The sequence below is a fragment of the Andrographis paniculata genome, unplaced genomic scaffold (genome assembly GCF_009805555.1).
Source record: "Andrographis paniculata isolate CXL003 unplaced genomic scaffold, ASM980555v1 Contig32END, whole genome shotgun sequence".
Taxonomy (NCBI): domain Eukaryota; kingdom Viridiplantae; phylum Streptophyta; class Magnoliopsida; order Lamiales; family Acanthaceae; genus Andrographis; species Andrographis paniculata.
Window position 1 is genome coordinate 5,387,334 of NW_026137565.1, and position 20,402 is coordinate 5,407,735.

The 20,402-nt window shown below is 33.5% G+C and overlaps 3 protein-coding genes across 5 annotated transcripts; all 3 read right to left on the minus strand.

The window, feature by feature from the left end:
* Nucleotides 1-3,078: 3,078 nt before the first annotated feature.
* LOC127247531 (uncharacterized) lies at nucleotides 3,079-9,552 on the minus strand. Its single transcript, XM_051269407.1, has 7 exons — nucleotides 9,387-9,552; nucleotides 8,780-9,244; nucleotides 6,785-7,145; nucleotides 5,090-6,414; nucleotides 4,225-4,338; nucleotides 3,947-4,101; nucleotides 3,079-3,488 (listed from the first exon to the last, which is right to left on the minus strand). Exons 2-7 carry the CDS (start codon nucleotides 9,173-9,175, stop codon nucleotides 3,440-3,442), a joined length of 2,400 nt encoding a protein of 799 aa, XP_051125364.1. The 5' UTR covers nucleotides 9,176-9,244; nucleotides 9,387-9,552; the 3' UTR covers nucleotides 3,079-3,439.
* A 2,069-nt stretch (nucleotides 9,553-11,621) lies between these two features.
* On the minus strand, nucleotides 11,622-12,448 carry LOC127247532 (uncharacterized). Its single transcript, XM_051269408.1, has one exon. The coding sequence runs from the start codon at nucleotides 12,333-12,335 to the stop codon at nucleotides 11,760-11,762; it is 576 nt and encodes a 191-aa protein (XP_051125365.1). The 5' UTR covers nucleotides 12,336-12,448; the 3' UTR covers nucleotides 11,622-11,759.
* A 2,729-nt stretch (nucleotides 12,449-15,177) lies between these two features.
* On the minus strand, nucleotides 15,178-18,738 carry LOC127247152 (serine/threonine-protein phosphatase PP-X isozyme 2). Of its 3 annotated transcripts, XM_051268888.1 has the most exons (8): nucleotides 18,535-18,738; nucleotides 17,326-17,478; nucleotides 17,103-17,165; nucleotides 16,936-17,021; nucleotides 16,612-16,687; nucleotides 16,268-16,533; nucleotides 16,094-16,172; nucleotides 15,183-15,908 (listed from the first exon to the last, which is right to left on the minus strand). In XM_051268888.1, exons 1-8 carry the CDS (start codon nucleotides 18,673-18,675, stop codon nucleotides 15,858-15,860), a joined length of 915 nt encoding a protein of 304 aa, XP_051124845.1. In that variant the 5' UTR covers nucleotides 18,676-18,738; the 3' UTR covers nucleotides 15,183-15,857. The 3 variants fall into 3 exon arrangements, with proteins under 3 accessions (XP_051124846.1, XP_051124844.1, XP_051124845.1); XM_051268889.1 differs by having other exon boundaries at nucleotides 15,178-15,908; nucleotides 16,268-16,687; nucleotides 18,487-18,581; XM_051268887.1 differs by having other exon boundaries at nucleotides 15,181-15,908; nucleotides 16,268-16,687.
* Nucleotides 18,739-20,402: the final 1,664 nt, after the last annotated feature.

A 20,402-nucleotide genomic window follows, 5' to 3' on the forward strand; every position in this document is an offset into this window, starting at 1 on the left:
TCAATTTTACAATAGTACCTAATTCTTCAACACCATTATATATATATAATAATGATGAAGACGAAACCTGTTTACTATTATAGCTCAACAACGGTGAAGTTGAAGTTTTTAAGTTAATGAGATATAGGAGATTCATAAGCTAATTTCTTCATTGATTTATATATATATATATATCTAATAATAAGAATAATAATAATAATAATAATGATGATTTTGAAATTAAAGAAGCTAATTATTTAATTAAGATAAATTTGTAGGGCAGTTTGTTGTAGAAAAATGATTGTGAATAATGACTGAATGGAAATTATAATTATTTAAGTAGTATGTGTGTGTGTAAACAATTACCAAAATCCGCGGAACTGTGTCTGTGTCACTTTTTTCTCATTAGTCATTAGTCTTCTTCGTCTCCCAATGAGAGCTACGGCTGCTACACTTTAATAATTAAATTTAGTCAATATTGTGGCTTATCAACATATATGTACAGTAAAATTTAATACAAGTGGGGCCCTCATACTTGCCGGCCGGGATAAATTCGCAAAATCTTTTTATTCCCAATAAAATTATAATCTCCGAATAATTTGCAAATTAAACCCGACAAGCAAATTATACTGATAGAACCATGTGTAGCAGAACAAGCAAGATCCGGAGACGTTGGGGTTTAAACTCGTAACATCAACCAGCAACAGATGTCGTATGTAGCACAGCACTGCACTGTACTTCACTTTGAATTATTCATCGATCTATTTATTATATATGCATAATTAGTGATTTTTAGTTGCTGAGGATATCAGCTTTAATTTTTGTTGGGTTGTCTCCCAAATTCGAATTCAAATTCAAAAGCTCATCGATCCATCAGAATCATTGGTATTTATGTGACGATAGGAAGAATTATATACATATTATTTTGTCCCAAATTGAGGCCCACTTTTTTATTTTTATTTTACAATAGAACATTATATTATTAATATTTTCAGAGATGGTCGAAAGACAGACGAGGATATATCGATATAAATATATATATATATATATATTGCCAAAAAAGTAGATATATGATTGTTCTGGTGTATCAGTGTACATAATACATGTTCTGTTGTGTCGTGTCGTCTCTGTACATATATATATATATATATATATATAATTGTCGTCCTTATAAATTGCATGTCGTTATCAATAAAAACACCAAATTTGGGAATGAAGCTGCTGGAAGAGTGCTGCATGCCCACATTCATCATCAATTAATCCATCAACACATCACACATCACCTACCTTACCTACCTAGATCAAGATCGATATCCAATATGTATGTATATATATATATATATGAATTTCGTTCCTAAAAAAAGATTGCATGTGGAAACTATAAATAATAGTGCATAAATGATTATGTCCCCTTGCTACAGGAATGATTATTACTACTATTATTATTTATGGACCTATCATATATATCCTATATATGAAGAAAATGAATTAAAATATAGCTACAGAGACACAGTAGTGCTGATCCCCATGGATCTATTCAATTGAAGTCTTCTTCAGATAGATATGATATATATATATATATATCTATCTAGGTAGGCTTCAATTCCGATTTGAATTTATTTAATTTGATTTAGAAATAGAGAGGAGATATATAGCTGCATTTATTGAGGATGCAGGAAGTAAAAGGGACAGTAGATAGGAGAAATTCAACTTTAGGTTTTGGATTTAGGAGACATATATAAATATATATATATATATGTACAAATAAAATAATAATAATAATAATAATAATCCAACATGCACTGCAATGCAAGCTAAGTGACATTTGTAGTAATCACCCTATGCATGCGCCCGCCTTCACTTGCACGGCACCTCTAATTAAATTAATTAATATATATATATACACACACAAATTTCTGATCTCTAAGAAACAAACAGACTCCAACTCTGTTTGTCTCCAAAGTAATTAAGTGTTATATATGTTGGTACGTAGATTTGGTATTAGAATAGTGGATATATAGTTAAATTTATTGATTCATATATGTTGAAACGTATAATTAGAATTGTAAGACATCTATCTATAATGGTAGGGGTAGGGGTGGCGTTGATTGAGCAGAATTGCCCAAACTTCAAGACCTCGAGATTAGATATATACAATTATCTTATCTATCTATGTATCTCGTCTCGTCTCATGCATGGCTGCCGTTAGCTATTCATTTAATTAATGGGAATTAATATACAGAAAAAGAATTTTTGCATGCAATTAGTAATTAGTTTATGAGTTACATTATATTGTACGAAAACATATAGTAGTAGTAGTAATTAAGTTTGATATTGCCCTAATTAATTAAATGTATACTGAGTGACAGGCATGTGCCTTGGTATATGATATATATATATATATCTACTCTGCTGCAACAAATATACTTACGTATATAAGTACAGAATGGAAATCGGATAAGATCATGCAAATGTAGATGAAGATCACTAGATACATATATATATATATATATATTCATATAATGAATAGAGAGAGAGAGAGAATGATAGTAATAGGTTAGTAGTAGTAGTAGTGGTAGTATATGATATGGCATGATAGTGTTCCCTCTTAGAGTGAGAGAGCACCCGACAGTGTTATTCCATTTCATTTCATTATATATGCGAGTCAGTTTGAGTGAGTATGATTACTGTTGCACCATGCACCAATAGCCAATCTAATTTAATTAATTAATTAATAGACACATAGATATATATTCAATTTAATAAAATTAATATCAAACAAATGGGAACAGTGAGTCTTAAATAATTACATGTGAGGTGAGTACAGCCCAATAGGCCCAAGTGAATTTTAAGCTAATTACAAAGACTTAAGTTGGGCCTGTTTATGCAGTTTTAAGGTAGGTTTATAGTCAACCTAATTAAGGCCCAACAAACCCAAGATATATCTAAGCCAATTTCAAATATTTAAGTTGGGCCTATTGTGCAGTTCTAAGGTAAGCTTACTGCTAGCCCAATTAAGGCCCAACAAGCCCAAGTGAATATTCTTAGGCTAATTTGCTCATACCAAAAGCTACTCATTTAAACCATAGGAAAAAAAAATGAAGGGCATTACTACTAGTCATGTACATTCAACAACTAAGCAAATATAAGAGTATAATTTGTCAAGAGGAAGGACTAAAAGTAGTGGCTGACAGAGAAAAGGCCATCCCTCTCAATTCTAAGGAATTGAATGATACAAGCTACAATTAGAGCTACATAGTGTACACAAAACTGCACTTAAACATTCCTGCTTCACTTTCAACAAGCTTCATTTTGCAAACAATTTCTACTTTGTCTATATAATAGAGTAATCAATCAATCAATCCACCACCTCATCTAAAACTAGCCCAACATTTATCGGCCGACATCCATTTCGCCAATAAGGGTGGTCGGATTTTCTCACCTGAAGTTTTCCTGGACTTCAACATGAAATATCTCGAAAGAGCCCTTTTACTTCATCGTATATCCACCTACAAGAGTAATGCATACTTCAATAAGTTATTGTCGTCTCCATAGTCATCAAAGCATTTATTTCAATATTGCTCGATGATTGTGTTTGATCAAGAAACATGTGCTTATTCAGATGTGAACATTTGCGTAGGTATGCATATTATGTTTATAGTCTAATAGATTACTTCGAATTGTAAGTCCTCCCTTTCCCCTCTTAATATGAATGCAAGTGCCAGAATACACTCAGGAGGCAAGAAATGCAGGTATGCATATATAATGAAATACCAACGGTAATAACGAGCACTTCAAGTACACTAATAAATCTTAATTATTTCTGTAATTCATTCAATAACTCACCACCACCCGTGCACCCCACATGAAGAAATAAAGAAAAATAAACAAACAAATAAAGCCCTCACATAACAAAATTCCAAGCAAAGAAATGCAACTGAAGAAGGGAATGGCAAAATGTACTCACTTGCAGAGATAAAGTGGAGGCAAATGATCATTAGATTGTTTCCCCAATTGAGCCCTCCTTTCAGTTTCCTCTGCAAATCTTCTCGGGGTAAGGACTTCACAAGGGCCTTCTATTAAGCCAGCCATCAATGCTCTTCCACGAGTAGACTCATAGACCTGTAAATACACAAGAAAAGCGTGTGTACAATTAACTCTAAAGTAAGTATTGTTTCCTCTAAAATGAGTATGCCTATTGTAGCATGACGATCACACGATAGAAATGGTTAAACTAAACTTTACCTCGCTGCTTTCCAGGCCACATGGGCGCCCAACAGCCTCAGGCAAATCATTGGGAAAGTAACATTGATTCACTATCACCCACTTAGTTGTAGTATTTTTATCCTCCCACATAGCCTGCAAGTAAACATAATAACTTGTAATTTGTAAACATGAAATAGATAGGCTACTGTTTCCCTCAAAGCTAAAAACAGCTCCATGAGAAAATATTTAAAATTTCTGTTTTTTCGAGAAACCCTAGATTTTGAAGAGCATTACAAATAAAAACACAAGTATATTAACAAAACTGAGACCAGGCAAATTACAACCATGTTCAAAAATGCTGATCCAGTTGCAGCATACACTAGGCACTAGCAAGTCTGAAAAGTAAAGATTACATTTTCTGCGAAAATATCCCAGCAACAAATGCAGTGTTAAATATTTCATGACATTATTTTAGTCTCATATGCCAAGCCTATATAAAAATCTAAAGTAGTTAAATTTATAGTTCAATAGTCCAGTTATTCAGATAAAATTTTTCATGTAGGTACAAGTATAGATCGGACAAAATTTGTTTATAATAATGCACCAACACTCAACTTGCTATCTAAATCCTGTAAGGCCAATTATCAGTTACCATCACACTATAATTAGTTTGAGGTTTGAACAAACTAAAAAAATCACTTGTATCAGCAATGATCGATATGTAAACAATTCATTCTCATTTGGATGTTTAAAAGCAATACAGCTGTGTAACATCCAATACATGAGACACTAAATCAGACCACATATTTATACTTATATACGACTAGAGAGTGAAAATATCTATGATAATCAGAATAGATCTCATTCATTGAATTCTCTAGACAAAAAAAAAAAAATGGTTCACCTGTAGCTTTGAAGGTATAAGTTTTTCTTTATCGAAGCGAATGAGAACGTGATCCATTAATTTATAGACATGCCCATTGATGCAGCATGCTCCATAATAGATTTTTTCATCAAGAATTTGAATTGGATCATCTACCCACTTAATGACATGTACACCATCTGATGAAGATATCCCAGGATTCATAGTCCCATTACTTGCAGCCGCGGCTGTAGCTGTAGGTTGATCAGATGCCAAGCCTTGTTCCTTTGATGGGTTTAGATTACTTGTAGTCTCATCGCCATGAGATTCTTTGGAATCCCTCACAAGGTGATCTTCGAGCAGTTGCTTAAATTGACTTGCTTCAACAGCTTTGCCACTTTCCTGGGACTTGTCAGAAGAATCCGCAACCATGACTAGCTCAGGAGGAGAACTTGGTTTTAATTCAGTCACTTTATCAACACCTTCTTGTCCAGGCAAAGTTTTTGCAGATGCGACGGCTGCAGAATTGGAGCTTTCTATCAAACTATCTGCACAACTCCCAATAGATATTTTATTATTGTCCATGTCCATCTTACTCATGCTCGGATTATTATAATTCTCTTGCATACTAGCTTCTGTTCCTTCTGGCATGGATGTCTGGTGAACCGAACTTTTAGCTGCACCTCCTGGAACTTTGTCGATTGCAGTGTTACCATTAACTATTACCTTAGGTTGGCTGGCCTTTTCATTTAGAGCATTGATACTTCTACTTGAACTGGGAGGTACAGGTGGTGTATTGGAAGAGAGTTTTTGTGTGTTGACATTTCTCATAACACGACCATATTTAGGAGGCAGTGGTTTCCCATTGCTTGTAGACAAACACTTCCCACAATGCCATTCCCCTCTTGGAATTCCTTTTAAAGTACTGGCCTGGAGGCATTTCAAGTGATATCCTTTTTCACAAGCATCACAAATGAGAATACTATCTATTTCCGTTACTGTGGACATGCAGATTTGACAAGTTAAAGCCTTGTTCATATAGTCCGTTGAGGGTGGATTCCAAGTAGGTTGTTCCAGAACCTTTGGCTGTAATAACTTCTGGACAATCTTACCAATTTCAGCATGGGTATTTACCGAAGAGGGAGGCTGAATACTGTTAGGGGCTTGTGAAGGTTGTGCTCCTTTTGCCTGAGCAACGGTCCTTGATGTTGTTTGAGTGGCAATTCCAGATCTAATGCCAGCAGCTCCTTCAAACTTAAGGGACATATTCGCCGGAACCTTATTATCTGATCCACTTTTGGAAGCCAATCCCTGGGCTTGCAGTGACCAAGTTGGAGTCCTCACAGATGCACTAGCAGAAAAAGTAGCTGAAAATGGAAATTAAAAAAAGGTGAATATAACACAAACAAAATCTGGCCAACAAAAATAAGATATCGATAGCATAGTATCAGAAATTTCCAATGTGCTCCACTGGAACCATTGAAGCAGTCAAACATAAGCGTCTCACCGCTAGACTCCTTTGCATAATCAATTGCAACATGTCCGTAGTCAGTTATAAAGAATATTAAAAAATGCCTTGATGTAACCAGAGCAAAGGCTTTAGTCCAAGAACGACCGTGTGAAGAAACACAAGTTATTGTCCATTGAACCACTGTAATGTACAGATCTTATAGTGGAAAATATTAATCAGCATGGTGAAAGGAGGTCTCTCTTTGATTGGAAACAAGTATGCGTTACCTGGAATGTGTGATAATTGGGTAGGCCCATTTGGCCTTCCATCCGATCTAAGCTGAGGTTTGTCAACTCTTGGCAATGCTGTTGAAGTCAAGTGACTAGAAGACAATGCGCTGGAAACTACCGGTCGAATTTCACTAGTAGGTAGCTGATACGGCAAAGATGTAGAACTTGGGGATATACCCTGGGTTAAAGGTGAAGGGGACTGGAAATTTCCAGTGGGTACCAGCAGCCGGCCGGATTTATCTGGCTGAGACATTCGAACAGGATGAGAAACAGCACGATTATCAACTGAGGCAGAGTTTCCCTGCGGGCGAGCTGAATGTGGAGTAGATGGTAGCGAAAAACTTTCTGCCTCTTCCATCTACAGTTGCAAACATAGAGTGTCATTATTCAACATAATTTACATGTAAATTAGCCGCAGAGCTAACACATAAACAGAAAACAATTATGCCAGCAGAAATTACAAACGGACAAGCTATTTAATGCCAGCATAGAGACTGACAAACTAACAAACTTTGCAATTAGCAATTACTTAACCAAGAGAATTTCAAAAAGTTTAACACAGGGCCACTGAACTTACACTTGAAACATGTTTTACAAAATTTAAGAGCCAAAGCCATGATTAACTAAATACAGAGAAGACCTAAGATCTATGATAGATCTTCAAATCATGTACTAAGCAACAAATATGAGCCGTCCTAGTACATAAGGGCATATATTAAAAGCAGCACGACATTTTTCAGCAGCAGAACCATTGGTATTTATTGTGGAGATAAACAAGTTGATCTCATGCAGTTAAGATGTCTCTAAAATAGTAAATATCACTTTCATGGTATTTGTTGGGAAGTAATTATATTGTAATCTTCAATTCTGTCAGATGTATCTCCTGATGTATGATGTTACAATTACACACAAAGTTGTAAGCGACGTATCATGCATCATAGTCTAAAAGCAAATGCAGAAAGCTACACCAGGGCTATATGGAAGCATGGGTCAAACAAAGTCGATAAATAAATAGATTTATAATACAAGCAATGCTTGTAAAAATAAACACAGGGACATGCTACAAACCAAATAAATGAATTGATTTCTACCTCACCACGCCAAAAGTTATCAGAAATATTTAAGATGAATTCCACGTTCCAACTAACTTTGCATCAATTGGTCAAAAGGCAAGTACATTAGACATGAATTATCAATTTCAGGGTAGCTTATTTGCGACAATTTAAGTACAATAAAAAACTGAAATACAGTAGCCACAAGTGAATATTTGAGACGCTGCAAAATTTCACATCAAAAAATTTTAAGCTCGTTTAGAATGCATGACTATATCAAAGGTTGCTTACTGTATAAAAGGGACCAACTATTCAAAAGTGTCCATTAGCATATTTAGCTTCACTTTAATTGGAAAGTGTTACCAAATCGCATATTGAGTATTATATATTACATATTTATTGGCACACGACACATAGAGAGATGATTTGACAGAGAATGCATGACTAACTTATCAACTTCCAAATATTTTTCTGTTACTCGGAAGCATCTTACGTCAACTAAATATCACAATGTAAGAATCAGGTAAACATCCTTATGGACACACACCACATAATGGATAACCAACACACCTGTTAGAACAGAGCCCTTAACCGTATGGAAAGACTGTCGGAACAGCCAATTTGCTTCATTAGCAATATATATATATATATAGAATTTGTCCGCATTGCCGGCACATCAAGACAACACTTGAAATTAGGTAGTGAATTCAATTTTCCCTACATATATACAAATCATCAAGCATTCATTATAACAGACAAGCAGGGCAGCCTCTGGTGCATCAAAAGATGTACCAATTATCCAAATAGGGCTCATATTTTCACACTAACAACTCAATCCCATATCCAATTCAATCATCATCATCCATACAACAGAATTCAAGAATATAATAAAGAGCACAGATAAAAGAAATAGCCAAAATCTCCAAATGTAAAAACAAACCTTTCTCTTGGAAACCAGCAACTTCTCAGCAATGGATATTTTGGGGGGACGAAACCCTAGCCTCTGATCTTTCAGTTTATTGAGTCCCAAATCCTCAATCACGCTCCCAAAAGCGTCCCTGGGGAACACCTCCTTTGGAGCAAAACCCTCGCACACCTTAGCCAGCCTGTTCCGAGCCTCCGCCATCAATTCTTTCTCGACATCAGTGGGACCCTTCCCTCCCCTCATTTTCCCCATCGCGGCCAGCACCAAAACCATCTCCGCGACCTTCTTCACATCGACGGCCGAACTCCGCTCACTCCCAGCTCTAACCCTCTTCGCCGGCGAGGCCTCCCAATCCTCCGCTGGCCTCTTCTCACCGACAGATTCCGATTTCGCCTCCGCCGCGGATTCCATGCCCCAAAATCAAAACCCGGACAAAACCCACCTCCAAACTGGCATGGACAGCGCCCAATCCGCGGGTACCTACATAGAAGAGAGAAGGGCAGAGCAGCCATGAGACGGGGAGCGCAATTGGAGAGAGAAAACAAACCCTAGAGGAGAGGAAGGGGGCGAATTGAGGAGAGTAAGGAAATAATGAATCGTTAAAAAAACATAAAAATAAAACCTTTTTGGCGGGTAATTGTGGAGGACAGAAGAGGAGCTTAGAGTGGTGGTGAGTAAATCAATCGCGTATGTAAGTGTGCGTGTGTGTAGGCAGTGGTGAGCAACAAAGCCTGAGCAGACCAACAGCGAAGACACTGAATTATTCGAAGATTTCCGCATACTTAATATTGTCTCCCTCTTTTTCCTATTTTCGCCGTCACCCCCACACCCCCCCCCCCCCCCCCCCCTCTCTTACACTTTTGCCCTTCCTCCCAACCCTTAATTACAAATCACCCCATTCTTGCCAGGTTAATGATATGTCTCTCTCTCTCTCTCTCTATATATATATATATATACTGCATTCAAATTCAATTTCTATCTATGCAGAAGTTCATTGACGAATATCTCAAATTCTCAATGGAACTGTTCTAAAGCATTGGGTCTAATGAAAGCTTCAGTTTATATGACTATATGAAGAGAGTATTTGGATATGGCAAATTGGCAATGGAAATGGCAATGGCAAAATCAGATTCTTTGCAAATGAATAGAAGAGTTATTATCTTACTTTTCAGGCATCATCGACAGACAACATAGAGGAAGAGTGTTTGATGCACGCCGACATCCAAACAAGAATGGTTTAAGCTAATGAATTTGCAGCATCAGAGAGACATGGTGAGGTTATGTAATTTCAGGCTTCCACCCAAAATGCTCCACAGATCTTAGCAGATACCCAAGTGGTAATAATCCCAGCAACCTAACTCATCAGAAGAGGCAATCAACAGCCCAAAGAATTGCTGATGAAGCTGATCTCAGAACAGAGAATCAGCCCATCTTATTGCAGGGAATGAAATTCTGCCAAGCTGAATTAAAAACCTCAAATCCAGGTTCATGATGGGTGTCCTTATTTTCTTGAACAAACATATGAACCAACCAAGCTGTAGAACATAAACAAGGAATTGATTTTGACAGACACCATCATAATTTCCATAAAAGAATTCCACAAAGAGTTCATCCAAAATTGAAAAAGAACTGCAGAGATACCCCTCATAAAGTAACACTCACCACCATCCAATTTTTCCAGCATTCCAATGGATGCAACTTTTTAGAGATCATTATGGGAAGCAAAACTCATTTAAGTTGCAGAAATGCAACCTAATCACTCTCAGAACACTACCAGCATCAAGACTGGCTAAAAATGCCCAGATAAGTTCTTACACAAAGCTTAATATTAGCAACAAGAATCAGCCACCAGATTACCACACCATTCTTGCCAACAATAAACAACTGGAAAGGCAATACTCCACAATCATCTGCAAGCTTTTCATCTAAAATCGAGACACTTGTTTGATATTTCAAAAAAAAAAAAACCCTATTCTTGCGATTGAAGCATAGGAAGAACAATGGCGGGTAAACAGAGCAGTAGGAAAGGGAAAAGATCGAACAGCCCATGAGAAATATTCGAGGGTAATCCCAAATGAGAAAATGGGGTTTTTATTCGGAGTTTGAGTACAGAGTGCGTCGAGGGAAGGGTTTCGAATGAATTTAAAGATGGAAGTAATAGATTGGGGTTTATGCTGCGTAATTGGGGCTTTGAAATTTTGAAACTGAATTTTAATAGTTGGGGATTGATTGATGGTATATTCTACCAGTATGAGATGCCAAAGCCATGGCGCCGTGAAGATTATGGACGAGGACACTGTAATTTGAAGCCATGGAAACAGGGGGGATGTCGCCCAGAAAAACCACCTTGATTTCTACGAAATTTTGTGGTTTGAATACGTCGCAATAGAAGCTTAGGATGGATTTTGATGCAAGAATAGCAGAAGATCGATGATGACGAAGATGACCCACATCAAATATGCTGGCTAGGTTTCTGGGTCTTCCCCAAAATCAAAGCTCAGACCTCCATGGATGCTTCAACAGTAATATCGAAAATTCATCACGTGCAGTTCAATAATACGTTTTATATTGATAAAACGAAACTGCCTTTGTCTAATTTGGTGTTATACATTCGCCATTAAAACGATGTGTCATAACTTGAAACTTGCTTAATTTCAGCTTCTGCAATAATTCTTTACAGAAAAATCCGAATCTTGGGATGACATCAATACGGTTGGTGATGAAAGTGGCCATTTTGTAAGAAAATAGTATTGTATGAATCTGAGTACGTCATACGTCGTCGAACAGATTAGCAGAGACGTCTGCTTGCAATTAATTAATAAATTAAAATAATCTTCGAAGCAATGAACAGAAGAAATCTGTGAACGGTGCCCATCAAATCGATCAAAGGAATAATCTTCCCAGAATTCTACAGAAATTAATTTAATTTACAGGCAAAGATGGAACCTTTTTTCATTCTCCGACGAAGAAACAAATAAACAGAGAGAATGAAAAATCATAGCTTCGTCTTGTAATGGCATTTTTGGCTCACAGACCGATTGAAGACATGGATTTGCAGATCGCAGGTCGCGTAGGCCGTTACGTGAAAGCTGAAGAGGATCCGCACTTTCCCGTCGAGTTTGATGAACGACTCGAACGGTAACGTGCCGGACGCCGCGTCGGAGAAGAAATTCCGGTCGGAGACGAGGCGATCCGCAATCACCGTCAGAGTGATGTTCATATCCGTTGACGATCGCGCGCCGACCCTGCCGGCGGCGATCGGAGCTTCGCCGACGTCTTTTCCTCTGTACCGGAGATACGCGGTGCTGTCGGAGTACTTGAACCCGACCCGATTAGGGTTCCGGACGTTGATCCCGGCGTCGAGGCTGATGTTCAATTTGACGCCGGACGTTAAGTCGAGGGAGAGATCGAGGTCGGCGACGGAGACGGAGTTAACGGTGGTGACGGGATGTTTGGGCTTGTAAACGGTGAAGCCAAGGATGACGATGAGAAGGACTAACAGAACGATGACTGCCGTCACCGTCAGGCAAACGATGACGGCGCACCGTTTACGCGGATTGGGAGAAGTCATCGCCGTCAATCTAACGGACGGCAATGGCCCTGCTTTATGTGAAAAAATGGCATCCCCATAGTTCACATATACATGTATTTATATTTATTACATACAGTATACATTTTATTGTAGGTAGGTAACTGTTGGGCATATAAATAGGTGGTGTCGTGGAAATAAGATATTTAATTAAAATAAGAGGATATGGGTTATATTTATATAAGTTTGACTGGAAAACGTGGTCAGCCTCATCTAGTCCATTGACTTAGGAGCAAATATTTTGTACATGTAAGTATATTTAATTATTTATTGGCAAAGCAAGAAAGGAGAAGTAAAAGCGACACGTGAAACGCATTTATGAGTGAAGCATAAAGCGTGTTTTAGCAGTTGCGCGATTTAATACTTGACGGCCGACGCGAATGTGTAGGTGTGGCGGGCTAATCTAAATTCTAAAGCGTGCATTAGGGGAAGGCGGTGATTCGATTTGAATTAAATAAATAAATATATTGAATTAAATATGGAAGAAATGAATATAATATATTTTTACGTAAAATTTTAAAAAATATATATATATTTATATATTTCAATAAATTATATAAAACTATTGTATTTTAGTAAAATTGCACAAAATAATTATATTTTATTTATTGTTTGAAATTCATTGCGTTAATGTAAAATTTATACGAAATTTTCTCGCTGTTCAAAATTGATGTTCGATTCTAAATAAATACCTAAATTACAAATAAAAAACGTAAAATATTTTCAATAAATTTTTTTAATAAAATAAATAAAATGAAAGATAAAACAATTATTTATTTATTTATTTTATTAAAAAAATATTTAATATATTTTACATTTTTATTTTTATAAAACTTGTATAATTTAGGTTTTTTATTTAAAACTAAACATCAATTTTAAACAAATAAAGTGTTTAATGCAAATTTTACATTAATATTTTACGTAATAAATAAAATACGGAGTATTTATGCATTTTTACTTTAAAAAAAAGGAATAGTATATAATGTAAAATATATAAATATATAATATATTATTGTATACTGATTGCAAGCAATCAAGCATACACGTTATTTATATTGAATTCATAATTTATTTAATCAGATATGTTAAATATATACATGCTATATATTGAATAAATATAAATTAATGATACTTTTGTTAAATAAAAATTTTGAAATTTTTATGAAGTTTTAAAAATAGTAAAAATTTGAGTAGAATTTAATTTACCAAAAAGTTAAAACCTGCACATATCACAACGCTGGTGGCAACGACGCTAATTCCTTTTACATTCTGCTAAAAAATTTTGAGCGTAGGAATTCCTGAAGAGATTGGCCAACTTATGCAATAAGGTCACTTGTTTTGTAACATAACACTATCAACTTTCTTACACGACAAGCAAGCTTAATGGCGACATCTATATATTTAAATTTAAAATAATCAAAATTTGAACGCAAGTAAATTAGTAATGTAATGTTTTAAAATATAATATATACATATGTTTTTTTAAAGTATATAATAAAATATGTGCTTTTTCTAAAGTTTGCTTTTAATATTTGTATTTTCATCTTTTAATGACATAATTATTAAGTTTTTTATTTAACTTGAAAACTAGCAGTTAAGAAATTGATGCAGAGATTTCATGACATACATAAATTCCTTTTTAAATAAAAAAAGGGATATTTATATAAATATAAAAATGATGCATAAAAAAATGAAAAGTGTTTATTAAAATAATTATTATTATAATAATAAAATAATTACAGATCTGATTTTAATTGATTGACTTAGATCTACTCCATACATAAAACAAAACAAATAAACCCAAGATGGCTAGTTGAAAATAAATAAAAATATGTTACAACTAAATAACCAAATGGAAGTCAGTGAGAGTTGTGACTAATTATTAACACATATTTAAAAATCAGCACAGATCATGTGCTAAAACTATTTTTCAGCACTTGTGCTGATTAGCTATAATATTAACTATCTTAATTATATTTAAAACATAATTAAATAATATAAATTAATATAAATTGATTTTAAAGCATTCAGTATGGTATATATATATATATATATATATTTATTCATCTAAATACTGCCATTAATGTCTAATAAATTGTGCCAAGTAACATTAAATAGTTAGATTAAAATTGAAAATATTCCCCTAATTACTCTATAGTTGTTTGTAGCTTTTAGGTAGGCTATCTTATTAAATTTGCAGTTTAAAAACGATTGTATGTATGATGATAATAAACAGAGTGTAATGTGAGTTTAATTCAAAATTATACTACTAAATAACATAACAAAATTATTAAGCTACACAATAAATTTATTTAATAACTCAAAAAAATTATGTTGAACAACTCGGGTTCGTTCATCCAACATATATTTAAGTGGCACAATTATCTAAAGGTATTACAAAAAAATACAATATATATAATATATATTTTGTTCGCCCAACAAAAAATAACAATTTAATATAAAATATTATTTTTTATATTAATATTACAATTTTCCATAGTTAACATAAAAAAAAAAAAAAAAAAAAACCAAGTTCATTAAAAAATACAAAGTAAACTCAGCTTGGTACTAAATTGTTTATTAATTGAACATTTATCTATAAAAAATCATAATATTAATAGGGAATAACATAACATAATATATATAAAAACATAACATTAGCTGTTATGTAACCTGAAGAAAGCAACCGATTCATTAGTAATCAACGTATAACTTAAAAACTTGTATATTAATTTATTGTACAAGTCAGTTTAAATCAGATTTAAATGAACATTTCTACAAAGCTTATATCAAAATTAATTTTTATAAAAAGGCTTTTGATATGTTAATACGTTGCAGTAAATTTTCTAATCAAGCAAATAAATCAGACGTTAAGATTAACCACTGGACAAGTATGAACTAAATTGAAAACAAACATTAGAAAAACTCAACATATTTGATTTATTTATTTCGGTCCTTACATAACCACGTGCTTGCTAAGTAATGAATGTCAAGTATTTAGTTCAAGTAAACAAATCAATTATTATTATATCATTGCCTGTGGAAACAAGTTAAAGTTATGATCTGTTTGAATTTTTTCATGCAATATCACAGTTTCCTATAAGTATATACTAATTTTAAATATCAAATTCAACTACTACTGTCCACTTAAAATTCAAAATACAAATACAAAAATATACAAACTTTTTATGCTTAGATTTTTGGATGATAGATGTAATATTGGTAAATTTTTACATGAAGTCTAGGAAGAAGAAACCATGAATATTCTCCTTATATAAAATCAGTTAAAGTGACCAAGCCCTAGTCAGAGTATACTGCTTCCCCTACCTACTGAATGCCACTATACTAATGCTTATGATTCTGATTTAACTCACACATTTAGGATCTCTATACACACACACATATATATATATATATATATATCTTAGATGCGCACCTGACAGCAATCTCTTCTCCACGCAGCATTTACGAACATGTCAAGCCATGTTCATCTTCTTCGTGTCACTAAAAGAAGTAATCTGGAAGTTGCTTTTTGGCAGATGTTACTCTTGAGTCCTGCATTGCACCACAGCTATTTAATATGTGCAATGATGCTAATTGAACCATCCATTCTCAAGGAAAATATTGGTTATATATCAGCTTAGTAAATCCATACTCCTCTGACGTTTATAAATTGATTGCATGACATTCATCGTTGTAAACTTGAAGAAGATGAAACGCAGATAATCACATCCAAATACCTGGGGAGCCGCCGTGAAAAAATGAAATTTGGTTTCAAGGTTTTCGTTCAGCTCAAGAACTGAAGCTACATTTCCACATCTGCAGCATGATGACAAGCAAATTTTCACAACATTATCCACAGAAAAAATAAAAAAAAAATGGTAGGAGTAGTTGCAAATAACAGCAAATTTCACCTGTAACAGTAATTTGGAGCTGACCAGATGGTTACAAGCTGTTTGTTAAACATCCACTTATAACCTTCCATAACCAGTTGATGTGCACGACATATCAAGCTAATATTGTTTGTGTGATTAAATGAAGCAACCGCGCTGCTACCAAATACAAAACCTGCACCACGGGGACTCACACCCCATTCTGCAACATCATCAGGGTCTGACCATAAGAGATCACTCATGCTACCTTCATGAGGTACATCCTGCCTCCGGTCAATTGCCCAAATCTGAAAATTGGATGATGAGCCTATCATCTTCAGTCCAAAACAAAGAACAAAAATTCTCATTCCTAGAATTTTATACACCTGATCTAGTGTGGTAATTGTAGGAGACAAACCGCCATGAACACAGAATATTTTGTTCTCTACTAGTGCGGATATACTGCAAGAAATTTCATACAGGAGACAAGATTTTGTCAGATCAATCTGTCACAAAACAACTCCCACAATGCATAAAAAGTAAGAAGTTTGAAGTGTAAGTTGGCATTTAACAAAGCACACAACAACAACCAAATTAGCCTTCATCATAAGTTTAGTACTTCTTTATGGCCCGCAGCTATATAATTCAGCAGGACAATGATCGTGCATTTATTAAATAAGATTCTGGTGAATAGTTGAAAACATCTCCACCTCAAGTAATCAAAAATATCTGTGCAATATCTCCAAACATTGACAGAACCATATTTCCGCAGGCACTCATCGTAGAAACCATACACCTGGAAGAAGCGTATGCTGTTGAGAACTCAATGTATGGAATAAAATAGCTAGAACATAATAATAACAAACAAAAACTTAACCAGTGTTATCTCCCGGCTCTCGTGGTTTCCCCTGATGAGAGTTATCCTGTCAGGATATCTAACCTATCATTGCAAAATCCAATTATGTAATCCATCTTGTCAAGAAACACGGAATGTTAGACATTGTATATGTTTGTGAACAGTCTATGATATCTGGAAATATTAAGTTTCCAAATATAATTTAGGAACCATTTAGCATATGAAATTAGTTGGAAAGCAGTACCTTGAGGGCAAGTAGAAGCAGGAACGTCTCAACTGAGTGAAATCCTCTATCAACAAAATCTCCTAGAAACAAGTAATTTGTCTTTGGGGAGTCACCGGCTACTTTAAAAAGCTCTTTCATGTCATAGAACTGGCCATGTATATCACCACATATCTATTCCATGCCACAGTGGAGATTTTAGAGGTATATTTTTATCAAAACAAGAGCAAAGAAGTTCAAGCTATATGACATCAAATAGCACACAACAACATCACGGTTAAAAACATTGATAAAAAGAAACTATGTGATTAACAATATACAATCTAATCCAATATATTTCACAACAAATAGAGAAAAACCAATAGATGAAGTGTCTACATAGGCTCTTTACTTATCTTATAATTTATGCGTGTGTATTATATATAGGAAGACAGGAGGGCTTAGCATAACATATACATTTTTCGATCTTATGCCTGAGATCTTCGTTAATTGGGAAAAGAAAAGGTGTAAAAAAGTAGAGACCACCCAGATATAGTTCACAGAGTGACTGCTTTCAAACGAATGCTATGTTTCTTATCTTATTCTGATTCTAAAGTCTTTTTAGACCTTTAACTTAATGGCCAAGCACTGTCATGTTCCCTTGCAAAATAGAGATCTCATTTGCTGTCAACCAGACATGGATTTTAGGCAAGAACCTTTCGCTTTCTTCTATTAAAAGGGCTAGGAAAATGTTCGTTAATCAACAGGATCCTGCAATCTGTGTATCTGACCAGTGTCACTGAAAATATCATTTAGTAATCAAGTCTGATATGCATGATAAATAAAAGTGCTAAAAGGCTATGTATCTGCGGTTACAAATCTTCGTCTGAGGTTCCCAGATTAGACATGAGACTAACTTCGACTAGTTATACTAAATGTAGGACGATGTACGAGCAATCAAGTGCCAAAACATCCATAATCATGGATTTCACATCACATAAATTGGAATTGAATTGCAGTCCAGGTAAAAGCAAACATAAGACACAACTATCTTTCCAAATATCAAAATCCTTCAATAAATCCAAACCTATGACCACGAAATAAAAAAGTTACTAAACGTTAGCAACTAATCGAATTGATTAAAGCTGCTCATATCTAATCCATGCTTATGTTTTCCTCTATGCAGAGCCCGGCCAACTCTACCTATTTAACCCAAAGTAGGAACAATGAGGTAGTTCTTTCGATACTCACAACCACGGGAGCATCGACTCTCTGAACGTTGCTCTCTTCGACGAGGATTTCCATGGCTTTTAGGCAAAGAGCTTTAACTTCGAACTCCTTGAGCGGCTGGCATCTTTTCAGCTGCTCAATCTGCCGGTCGAGGTCCGACATAACCGAGTTGAACCACGAAACGCGAGATACAGAGAAAATATCCAACTATGTGAATTGGCAGTTGGGGATGGTCACGTTGCGTATATTGATATCAGAACCAAATGAAACAAATATCCAACACTGTCAACGGTGAAAATTTTGATAATTAATGAAAAATATTTGAAGTCGAATCAAATGAAAATTAAATATATATATATATATATACATTAAAAATATAATTAAAATTTCAATTAAGTAAAAATATTCCTAAATATTTAAAATCTATAATTATTAATATAAAATTTAAACTATAATAATCTAAATATATTTGATTCGATTAACTAGAAAATAAAAAAAAAAAAATTGAAATTGAATTGAAATAAAAATAAATTATGTAGTATACTCGAATCGAATTTACCAGATTGATCAAAAAATTTGTTTACGTTCAATCAATTTATCAGTTGAATTTGATCTTTTTATTCACCCTTAATTAAGCTATGTTTAGTTTGAGGAGAATGGAGGAAGGAGATCACAGAATATTAAATGTGTCAATTTTAATTATTTTTTTTTAATATTATAGTATATTTTTCTTTTTATTTGTCTTGTAAAGTTAATAATAAAAAAATATATTTTCTATTTATAATAAGTATATATTATTTTTATTTATATTATGCAATATTCAATTTATTTACCTTCATACTATTAATATTTACACATTTAATTTATTCAAAATTTTCTCTAACCGTCATTAATTTATTTGTATATTTTTTAATATATTTTTACTTTATGTCATAATCATAGTATTATATTTATTAAAATTTACGTTCAATTCATATGAACATATTTTTTTTTGTAAAATTCATTCAATTTATTTTTTTATTCAAAAAACAAATAAATTTATATAAATTCAAAATTACTCATACTTGTAAATATTTTATATTAATTATAAATAAATATTTTTATTTTATTTATTTATTTTTATTATATCTAAATATTTTAAAATAAACTATATTGCATTACTTATTGTATTAGAATAGATGTTTTATCAATAAATTATTCAAATTGTATTATATAAACTTATTTTCTTTATTTATATATTAGGGGTATAATTGTAAAATTATTTTATTTGTTATCACTTAATATTTTTAACTAAATACAAAAATACTATTTACATTCATCCAAGTATTTATTTTTTTAGTAGATAATAAACTAATAGATATTTTTACTATTTTGCAAAGTAAAATAAAATAACTATTTTTTAAAAGATAATTAAAAATATACAGACATTATCCACGGCGCATAATTCTTGTATTGTAAATTTCATAAAAATATTACTTAAATATATTTTCTTTTACATATTAATTATAATTTTTGACTTGTTATCCAAAAGGATTATTCTAAACAAACATTATGAATGTCAGTGGGGTTACGGAGGAGTGAATGTGGCATACTTTTGCCTCAATATATCATATGGTAGTTGGACTATATGTTCTTTTTAATAAAATTTTTCTAATGTATATTTTTTCAAAAAATTTAATATACTGAATATCTTTCTTATTTTTATATTATTTAAATAATTTTTTATAAATTTTACATCTAAACTTTCATCAAGATTATGACTTACGAGTATTTCATAATCTCTAATATATGAATATTACTATATTAGTATATCTCACTGAGAAGCGATTTTCTTTTTCTTTTATTTTCTTAAAGATTTGTTATTTATATTGCCAAAAAAAGTTTACAAA

What these genes read in the sequence shown, in the direction of transcription:
- LOC127247152 (XM_051268887.1), bottom strand. Translation starts at nt 18,675, where the DNA reads ATGTCGGACCTCGACCGGCAGATTGAGCAGCTGAAAAGATGCCAGCCG. An exon ending in GAGTCGATGCTCCCGTGGTT is followed by an intron (nt 17,479 to 18,534) that starts GTGAGTATCGAA and finishes GGCATGGAATAG; the next exon opens with ATATGTGGTGATATACATGG. An exon ending in AGAGCCGGGAGATAACACTG is followed by an intron (nt 17,022 to 17,102) that starts GTTAAGTTTTTG and finishes CGCTTCTTCCAG; the next exon opens with GTGTATGGTTTCTACGATGA.
- LOC127247531 (XM_051269407.1), bottom strand. Translation starts at nt 9,175, where the DNA reads ATGGAATCCGCGGCGGAGGCGAAATCGGAATCTGTCGGTGAGAAGAGG. An exon ending in TGCTGGTTTCCAAGAGAAAG is followed by an intron (nt 7,146 to 8,779) that starts GTTTGTTTTTAC and finishes TTGCAACTGTAG; the next exon opens with ATGGAAGAGGCAGAAAGTTT. An exon ending in TTATACCTTCAAAGCTACAG is followed by an intron (nt 4,339 to 5,089) that starts GTGAACCATTTT and finishes GTTTACTTGCAG; the next exon opens with GCTATGTGGGAGGATAAAAA.
- LOC127247532 (XM_051269408.1), bottom strand. Translation starts at nt 12,335, where the DNA reads ATGACTTCTCCCAATCCGCGTAAACGGTGCGCCGTCATCGTTTGCCTG.